The sequence below is a fragment of the Plasmodium gaboni genome, chromosome 7, assembly GCF_001602025.1.
Source record: "Plasmodium gaboni strain SY75 chromosome 7, whole genome shotgun sequence".
In the NCBI taxonomy this organism is placed as follows: Eukaryota; Apicomplexa; class Aconoidasida; order Haemosporida; family Plasmodiidae; genus Plasmodium; species Plasmodium gaboni.
Genome location: NC_031487.1, coordinates 388,998 through 399,991, shown reverse-complemented (window position 1 = coordinate 399,991; position 10,994 = coordinate 388,998). Strand labels below are relative to the sequence as shown.

Below are 10,994 nucleotides of genomic sequence, written 5' to 3'. Positions count from 1 at the left end.
TTTTTTTTTTTTTTAATATATAAAGTTTTTTATATTTGTAAAAAAATATATATATATATAAATATAAAAATATTAAAATAAAAATTTTTTTAATATTTTTTATTTTTTTATATATTATTTTTTTATTTTTATATATTTTTTTTTTTATATTTTTTTTTTTTTTTTTTTTTTTAATTTTTTTTTTTTTTTTTTTTTTTTTTTTTTTTTTTTTTTTTGTCTATTCTAATTCATTAAAAAAAAATTATAAATATATTCGAAAATAATAAAAAAAGAAAAAATTTATATAATTTTCAAAATTAAAAACAAATTGTTAAATAATGAGAAGATTATTGAAATGAAGCAAAATGTAGATACAAAAAAAAAAAATAATAAAAATAATTAATTAATTAATTAAGAATTAATGAGACATAAAAATTATTAACTTAGAAATAAATTTTGTTTTAAAAAACATTTGTACGATAAATATTATTATCTACATATTTTTTTAATTTTTGAGACTCTACAAATTTTTGTATAGGTGTTTTCCAAGTATAAGGTGTAAAATCTGGTACAACTTCTTCTGGTATTTTGGATATATTGGATCTGAAATTTTTTCTACATACCATGGTTCTTTTTTTTTGTATTTTTTGAATTTTATATTTATATTCTTTTAGAATATTTTTAAACCAATAATCTGGCCAATGGCTCGTATAATAATGAGGTGCAAAATGACAAACATATTTCTTTCCCGTCATTTTACATAAGGTTTTAATAGATACGATTTTATTTAAACATCTTTTTAATGCTTTAATTCTGCTCATCCATTTATTGGATCCACTAAAAGATATTTTGACATTATCTAATCCTAGAATATATGCTAAAGGTAAATATTTTCTATTGATTTTTAAACCTTTTCCTAATGGTCTTGGTATAATTTTCACATGTGAAGAATATTCTTGTCCACTTACAGGAAAATTCAGTATACAATTTTTATAATTGAAATCGATAAAATCTAAATTACTAATAGAATTTAGTAGAGCACTATTTCGTGCTTCTTTTATATTTTTTCCAAATCCTACACCATATCCATAAACACCTTTCCCATTTCCTATAATGATAACAATTCGTATGTAGTAAACCCGTCCATCTGTAAAAAGAATAATTTTTTTTTTGATGTATAATAATATGTTATATGAAATAAAAGATAAATGAAAGAAAATATATATGAAAAAATAAATAAATAAATAAATATATATATATATATATATTTAATATTTATTTTATTTTATATTTTTACCTTTGGTCATGCTCATCATACGCTTTACCTCCAATATGGATGATCGCATTTCGTTCAGTTTTAGCATAGGGTCAATGGTATCCTTTTCCCTTATATATTTATTAGTATTTTGATCATATATAGTATTTGGTATTTGCTTATATTTGTAATTATATGTATTTGTACTTTCATTATATGTATATGTAATTACAGATCTATTCATATGATAATTTTTTTCCTTTTGTAAAAAAAGATCTATATCCATATCATTATATGTATTACTACTTTTATTATTATTTATTATAGTTACTGAAGAATTATTGTTATAAATAATATTTTTTAATTGTTCATCTGATATATGTTTATTTTGTTGTATTGTATTAATTTTATCTTCAATTGAATTTTTTGGTTGTTCATGAAATAAATAAAATGGTGAAAATTCTTCATAAAAATAGAAATCAGTTATATTTCTACTAGCACATTTTAACATTAAATAAGAAACATATTTATCATTATCTGTTATTTCAATCAAATTGTTATTATTATTATTATTTCTTAATAAATATTTTTCAAAATCATTTATATCCATTTGTAGCCAATTGTCTAAACCTATTTTTTTTAGATTTATAAACATCATATTTATTTGTTCTTCTAAATCTTTATTTATATTTTTTTTTCCTAAAAAAAATTGAATAATAGATTTAAAATATAAGGTTAATTTATTTGTTGAAAATTCTATTTTCATATCTTCCATTATATTATCATTATTTATTTGTAAATTATCATATTTAAAATCATTACCAATATTATAATATTTTTCTTTATATAATGTTTTATTTTTATACTTTTGATTATATAACACTCGTTCTATATGACCTTTTAACCATTCTTCTACATATTTAGTATTTAAATTTCTTAGATTATATGGTAAGTATTTTTTTATCTTTTCATATACATCATTTATCCATCGTTCAACATCTGCTTCATTTTTCTCTAAACAAAAAAAATTACTTAAAGAATTAACAAATTTATACAATCGATCACATTCTCCTTTTTTAGGTATTTCTTTTTCTTCTAATATGTCCCCAAACAAAAATATCAAATCTTCGCATATTTCGTTTGTTAAATTTTCAACAGCTAAACAAAAACTATTCGGATTAAAAATGGGTAAGTTCATATTTGTAATATTCATAAAGTTGTTATTACAATTTTTATTTTTATCATAATTACATTCTTCAGAAATATTGTTTATTAAATTATCGTTAAAAGATTTGTTCACATTTAAATTTGTATCATCATTTGTAACATCATTTGTATCACCATTTATATTATTATTAGTTTGATCATTCTGGATTTTATCCTTTATGTTGTAATCATCTCTTTTAATTTCCGCAGAAGATTCAAAGTAATAATTTCTTTTATTATTATTACTATTAGTATTAATATTTATATTATCATTATTTTGTATTATACCACTTTTATTAATTCCTAATGATGAAGTGCTAGTACCTTCTAAAATGTCCTTGTTTAAAATATATTTCTGAGAAAATTCATATAAATCATGATTCATTTTACTATCTATATTCATAAACACATCTTCATCAAATATATTCGTTTTATCATTTAATTTTAATAAATTATATATTCTAATAGCTTGCTTATATTTTGATTCACACATTTCTTCTTTTCTATTTTCATTATCAATATTATTATTTGCATATTTTAAATTATCATCTTGCTTTTTTTCTTCATTATTCAAATTAACATTATTTTTTTTTTTTTTTTTTTGTATTTCTTCTAAAATGTTGTCACTTAAGAAATAGTCATTACCATCTGCTTCGTCATAAATTAATTGTCTGAGATAATCAATTTTTTTATGTTTTATATTTTTATTGATAGTATTAATATTAATTTCATTGTTATATATATTATCTAAATATTTATCTCTCATCTTTTCATCAGCATATCTATTCTTTAGAGTTTTATTTAAGTGGCTATTATGAATATTACGAAAATTCCACATCTGGAATTTACATGGAACCCTTTTCTTGAACATAATTATTTTCATCATTAAAAAAAAAATATATATATATAAAATATATATGTAAAAATTCTTATATTCTTTTCATTTATTTTTAAACAATGAAAATAGAGCTTATTATATATATATATATATATATTATATTACATTTATGCCATTTTATTATTTAAGTGTAAAAACAAAAACCAAAAAAAAAAAAAGTTCATTTTTAATTGAATCAAATTTTTATATTATTAACCATTTCATAAGAAGCCAATAAAAAAAATATAATTATGTATTTTTTATTTTGAAAAGGTTAATATATTTTATTTTTAAAATGGGAATAAATATAAATAAATAAATAAATACATAAATATATATTTTATTCATAAAAAAAAAAAAAAATATATATATATATAATAAAATGATAAAAACATTCCTATATAAATAAATCGTATTTCAATAAATGTGTAAAAAAAAAAAAATATATATATATATATATATATATTTATATTTCAATATTTAATATTTAATATTTAATATTATTTTACATCATTAAAAAAATAATTTTTTTTTTTTGCTGATATATTAATATTTCACAATTTTAATCATAAATGTATCATTCTAATCATATATATCTTTCAAATAAAACATTGTATTTGTTACTTTTTGTGTTTGACTATATTGTTGTGTTATTGTAGAAATTTCTTTATCCTTCATAATTTGTATAGATTTATCTTTTTTGAAAAAGGATTCTATTGTTTGTGTTTCCACTGTTTTTTTGTTATATAACTTTTCATAATCTAAGAATATCTTAACTTGTAGTAACTTTTTATTTTTTATTGATTCTTCACTTTCTATTGATTTTTCTTTTGGTATTTTATAGTACATATCAAAAATATGATCATCGTATATTTCCAAAATGTTTTTATTGTATTTATTTAAATGACTTACATAATTTTCAGTAGTAATATTAGAATTCAATTGATTTAATATAATATTATTATTAATTAATTTATTTAATATTTCTTCAATTCTGTTATAAACACTCGTTTGACTTTTCAAACACTTTAAAACATCACTACGTTGATATATAATACAACATTTGTCATTTCTATTTTGTAATACCACATTATTCATACTGTTTTGATCTTTAGGAACAAGAATATTATATCCATTTATAGGTGTATATTTTATTGTCCCATTTTCGTTTGAAAAATTATACATATTAACATTAATTAAAATGTCATCCAATTTATTGTTAATAAGATATAAAAATAATTTTTCTGAATTTAAAAAATGAACAGAATTAAATTGATCTTTTTCCTCTTCTAAAAAAGGGTCATGTGCCATATGATTTTCTGACAAATTATATGAAGATAATTCTGTTTCATTTTCATTTAATAAAATATCATCAAAGTTTTCCATTTTTGTTGATTCTACTAAACTATGAATGGTTCTTCCATTTTCATCATTTTTTGTTTCACTGAAATAAAAAAAATCCAATCCATATTCATTCACATTTTTAAATACATTAAAATTGTTCATTTTTTCTTCCTTATTTTTTAAGACATCATTTGTTTGATTTTCCATTTTTTTTAAAACTTTTTGTTTATTATTATTATTATTTTCATTTGGATAGATATATAATTTGTCATAATAATTATAAATAATAAGATTGTCTCTTTGGTTATTCGTAATTTTCAATATTGGAAAATAATTATAAAAATGTTTTAATAACAAATGGAACAAATGAATTAATTTTATAATTTCGTAATTTATTTTTATGCAATTTTTGTACTTTTTAGATAAATGGGTGTAGTTGGAATATATATTATATAAATGATCATTAAATGATACGTTATCACACATGTCATTTATTTTTACATTTACATTTATATTTTTGTTTAAATTTTCATCTTTATTTATAAAATCGTGAGAATTTGATATATTTACCTTTTTAGAGACATTACATTTATTTTTATTTATTTCCATTTTATTTATATTATATATGTTGATAAATAAGTGTATTATCTTTTTAATATTATTTTGTATTTTTTCAATTTTGTATTTCATAGTATTTCTTAAATGTTTTATATATTTGAAAAAAATAAAAATGTATATATAACAGTCGAATATTAAATGTTTCTTATATTCAGTATTAATGACTAAAGAATGGTATTTAATATTTTGATTTTCAAAACTGGATAAATTATTATTTGAATAGAATATATGTTCACTATCTTCTTTTACATATTCATGATTATCTTCTTTCTTGTCATTATGATTGTTGTCTAACGAATGATCATTTACACTATTAATATTAAATATATTTATATCTTTTTTATTTTTGTCATATAAATCCTTATCACATTCATAATAATATTTAAAGTAATTATATAGAGACAACATTGCCAAGTGATATATAAAATTAACAAACTTGTATATATTAACAAAAAATGATATATATATATACTGAAACATTTTAATATTTATAAACTTTATGTGCTTAATAAAATTCAATATGGTTCCATTGTCTATATGTGGAATTTGATCCATATATAATTGTTTGATTTTTTTTAAGTTATTTAAAAAAATAAAAAGCTCAATACTTTTATAATTTTGTTTTATATATTTGTATATATAAATGTATATAAAAATTCCTAAAGATAAATGTAAAAAAAATTGTAAATATTTCTTCTTTTTTTTTTTCTCATTTTCACAAATGAATTCTCTTATCTTTTTCCTAGTAATAATTTTTCGAAATATTTTGGTCAGATAAATCATTCGATTTTTCTTATTATGTAAATTATCATTAACTTGACATATTTTATATAAAAATGATTTTTTAAATGCTACTATGGGTTCAAAATTATTTATATTTTTATTCTTCATATAAGACTTATCATTCAAATTGTTATTATTATTATTATTATTATTAGTATGATTAATATTTATTTTATTACCATAATTTGTAAATACCACCTTCTTATCATCTTCTATTTTTATATTTTTATTTATAGATTTTTCCTTTTGCTTTTTTTTTTTTCCTTTTATTTTCTTAAATTGTTCCACATAATTGTGTAAAGTATTATAGTCAAAAAGATAGTTGTCATGACAAATATGCCTTTTATTGTCTTCATCATGTATAATATAACAATTTTCTTTCATTTTTTCTTTTTCGAAATCATCAGTAGATTTATATTTTATTTCATTTATACATTTAAAAAAAAATAAGGAATCAATGATGATACTATTTACATATTTAAAAATATAATGTTCCGTTATTTTATAAAAGTAATGTAATATATTTGTTGTATAAGAAAAATTATTTACATATTTATAATTACTAAGTAATATAAAGTTTCCATATTTATTAATTTTCTTATTAGTTTGTTTAACAATTTCTGATTTCTCTTTTATTTCAAAATTGTTATATTCAAAATTGTAAATAAGGAAAGCACATGATAATATACACATATCATTCTCATCATAGATAGGTCCCTCCATTTTTGTGTTATTTTATTTTTTTTTATATAAAGACGATTTATTCATATGTACTTTTTGAAAAGTAATATTTACAATTTAATTGTTAATATATATATATTATATTTTTTTTTTTTAGGGATGCATTTGTATATATTTATCAATTTTAATATGTTAAGGAGTATTTATTTTGCATTTACCTATAAATATGCATTTTACTCACCGCGTTAAAAATGAAATAATAAATTGGTAATATATATAAATATATTTAATATTTATATTACACATTTTTATTTGCTTAGGTGTTCTCCAATAATATAACGTTTGTCAAATATTATACATATATATATGTATATATATATGTATTCCATCTTGTCTTTTTTTTCATTTATTTTTATTTTTTTATTTATAGTCTTTTAATACACTTGAAAAAAAAAAAAAAAAAAAAAAATTAAAATGAAATAAAAAAATAAAAATACATACATATATATAATATATATATATATATATATATATATATATATATATATGTGTCATATTTTGATGAATAACTGATTTTTTTTTATATATGTTAGTGAGATAAAAAAAAGCCACAAGGCAATTTGGAAATTCACAAATTGGTCTTTTATAGAATAACTAAAAACGGAAAAATAAAAAATAACTGATGATGTGAAAATAATAAATAAATAAATAATTGCCCATACATAATGAAAAGGTAATTTGGTCTGTACATTATAACATGGTCTATTAATTTCTAACACATAAGTAATTTCTAAAATGGTATATAATATTAGGCATAAAAATATAAGAGCACAAATGATCTGATTTAAATTATATTCTCCTTTAGTATATAAAGTAATATTTTTATATATAGTATAAGATAATAATAATAATTGATACATATAATTAAGAATGAAAAGTGTTTTTTTCTTCCTATTACTAAATTCAAAATTTAATTTAAAATAATTAACTATATAAAAGGAATCTGTGTATTTACTCATAAAAACATTAAAATTTATAATAGTCCAATATAAACTAATAAATGTATTTTCTGATAATATATAATTTGTTAATTTATCAATTTTACATGTCCTCAAGGTATATATATTTATTACATTATTATTGAATATTCTTATACCATATAAAAAACTTAAAAAACATAAAAAGTATATTAAATAATAACATAAAATCCATAAACTATAATAACAAATAATAGAATTACTAACATTATATAAATATCTTATTTTTAATTTATTATATTTCTTCTCTTTCTCATTCTCATCACTACTTTCATCTTTTTCATTATTACTAAATTCATGCATATCAACATTTATTAAATCATCATTTATATCACTTGTCTCACTCTTCTTATTATTTAAATGGTTTATATTCTCTTTGTAATTCACGTTTAATAATAAAAGAAGCATATTCACAACTGTTAACAAGGCTAGCAGTTCCCATTTTACTTCTCCCGTACCAAAGCAACTAGTATAAAACTTTAACCCTGCAAAGAAAATAATATGATATGATATGATATAATATAATATAATATAATATGATATAATATAATATAATATAATATGAGTTCAAAATAATATTAGGGATGGAAAAAAATGTCAAGGACACTAAAACTTATATATAATACATAATAATGTATTAAACATAGAAATGTTATTATATATCTTAATTTCAATATTTTTCATCTTAAATTTAATACATATATTATATATATATATATATATATATATATACATATATTTGAGCTTACAATCTTTTCTATTGAATGCTGTGAAAACGGTATGAATCCCCGTAAATGTCACAAAAAAAAAAATTGACAAAATTGTAATCTTTAATTTGTGCCTTTTAGCCATAACATATGTATTTATATATTTTATTTATTATTATTTATTATTATTTTTTTTTTTTTTTTTTGGCACAAATTTGTATTTAAAATATTTAATTAGAACTTTATATAGTTCTTCAAACAGATAAAAATTAATCAATAATTTAATTCATAATATAAATAAAAAAACAAAATATATTAATTATAAAAAATATATATATAATAATATATATTATATTATATGTAAAGAAAAAAAAAAAAAAAAAAAAATATTATATATGTAATATATTTTTATAAAGATATACTTTTTCTTTTCTTTTTTTTCTTCCTTAAATTATGAAATAATAAAAATAAATAAAAATTGGAACAAATTAAATGACAAAAAAATTAAAATTCAAAAATTGCTTATTTAAAATTTTTTTTTTTTTTTTTTTTTTGAAACCTTTTTAAAAAAATTTGTTCAATTTTTTTTTTTTTTTTTTGAAACCTTTTTAAAAAAATTTGTTCAAGGCATGTATATAAATGTAATATATATTATATTATATATGTATTTGAGAGAAAAAAAATATATATAATTATAAATATATATGTATAGTATATTATATATATATTAAAAATTATTTTATTTCTTTATTAATGTTATAATTAAATTATATATATATACTATAATATTTAAATATATATATTTTTTAAAGTTTAATATTCTTTTCCATTTTATTTCATTCTTATAAATAATATTTTATAAATAGAAAATAAATTATAATTATATAATTTTTATATATTTAATATATACATGTATATATTTTTTATATATATTACATTATTATTATTATTATGTATTTAAGAATGAAAATCGTCTTTATTCTATTATAAATATATTATATAGATTTTGTTATTTTTAATAAAAATCTATAAGAAGGAATAAGAAAACCAATTCTTTCTTAACATTATTTTTACCTTAAAAAGTAAAAGAATGTTAAAAGTTAATATTTTGAAAATGAACAAAGGATTTTACTTTTAATTTATTTAATAATATAAAAACAAGTTGAAGTATGAACATATTTTAAAATTAATAATTAATTGAATATATATTTTATATGTATTTTTTTTTTTTTTTTTTATGAAGAATTAATGTATTATGTGTAATATTAGATAAATTAAATTTTTATTATTCATCAAAAGAATTAATCTTATCATTTGAACAATTTACATCAAATTTAAGGTTTATATATATATACAATATGAAAATAAAAATATATTTAATTTATAAATATATTAAATCAAACAATAAATTTTAAAATTAAATTTATTAGTTTATAACATAGTTGCAATATATATGTATATATAATATATATTATTTGTTTACTTTTACTTATTAAGTAATGGTCAAGATAAAATAATGTTATTATAGAATAATTTTTATTTTTAATATTTATTTTTAAAAAATAAAGTAAAATAATCCTTTAACGTAAAAAAAATATTTTCAAATGTTTATTGTATTAATTATAAATACAACTTTAATTCATTTATATTAAAAATTATATTTTTATATCATTATTTAAATTAATCGTTCTTATTGTAAATAAGTTATCTTTTCTTTATATACATATATATTTATTTATTTTTAAGATATATATTAATACAAAGTATAATTTGTAATCAGATATATTTATATAAAATTATTTTTTAAAATACATAAGAAAATATATTAATATCGAGGGCAGTTTAGATAAAAATAAATGTTATTAATTAATATTACATATATATATACAATTTTGTATCATTATACTTGTAAATTTTTTATATATCAAAAGTATTTGATAAAGTAATTGTAATCAGATATATTTATATAAAATTATTTTTTAAAATACATAAGAAAATATATTAATATCGAGGGCAATCTACATAAAAATAAATGTTATTAATTAATATTACATATATATATATATATATATATATATATATATATATATATATACAATTTTGTATCATTATACTTGTAAATTTTTTATATATCAAAAGTATTTGATAAAGTAAAAGAAACATCCTTCGAATTTTTATTAATAGATGATCTCATCATATTTTGTGAATTCTTATGTTCATCAAAAAAAGAATCATCTATATCATTTACATATCTTTCGTCTACATTTTTTTCAATATTATCTAAGTTATTCATATTGGGAGCATCTTCAATATATTGATTTGCATTCTCGTGAGTAGAATTAATCCCATTCACGTTTATTTTCATAGAAACATTAGTATATAACTTGGTAGTATCCATAGAATCTGGTAATTGGTCACTCATTATATGGGAAATATTTTTTTTTTCATAGCTTTTCCATTCATTTATTAAATTTGTTAACATTTCCTCTTTGTTATTCCATTTCTCA

At 17.0% G+C, this 10,994-nt stretch overlaps 3 protein-coding genes and 1 pseudogene across 3 annotated transcripts, besides 1 other annotated feature; all 4 read right to left on the bottom strand.

Annotated features, from left to right (window-relative positions):
- Positions 1 to 440: 440 nt before the first annotated feature.
- PGSY75_0713600 (putative mitochondrial ribosomal protein S5 precursor) lies at positions 441 to 3,326 on the bottom strand (the record flags this gene model as incomplete). The annotated part of the gene is made up of 2 exons (XM_018784980.1): positions 441 to 1,126; positions 1,277 to 3,326. The coding sequence occupies 2 exons, from the start codon at positions 3,324 to 3,326 to the stop codon at positions 441 to 443; spliced, it is 2,736 nt and encodes a 911-aa protein (XP_018642481.1).
- Positions 3,327 to 3,899: 573 nt separating this feature from the next.
- On the bottom strand, positions 3,900 to 6,785 carry PGSY75_0713500 (hypothetical protein; the record flags this gene model as incomplete). The annotated part of the gene is made up of 1 exon (XM_018784979.1): positions 3,900 to 6,785. One exon carries the CDS (start codon positions 6,783 to 6,785, stop codon positions 3,900 to 3,902), a length of 2,886 nt encoding a protein of 961 aa, XP_018642480.1.
- Positions 6,786 to 7,294: 509 nt separating this feature from the next.
- Positions 7,295 to 8,632, bottom strand: PGSY75_0713400 (putative serpentine receptor; the record flags this gene model as incomplete). The annotated part of the gene is made up of 2 exons (XM_018784978.1): positions 7,295 to 8,265; positions 8,530 to 8,632. 2 exons carry the CDS (start codon positions 8,630 to 8,632, stop codon positions 7,295 to 7,297), a joined length of 1,074 nt encoding a protein of 357 aa, XP_018642479.1.
- A 1,980-nt stretch (positions 8,633 to 10,612) lies between these two features.
- Positions 10,613 to 10,909, bottom strand: PGSY75_0713300 (EMP1-like protein, putative; annotated as a pseudogene; the record flags this gene model as incomplete).
- Positions 10,613 to 10,909: a sequence feature.
- Positions 10,910 to 10,994: the final 85 nt, after the last annotated feature.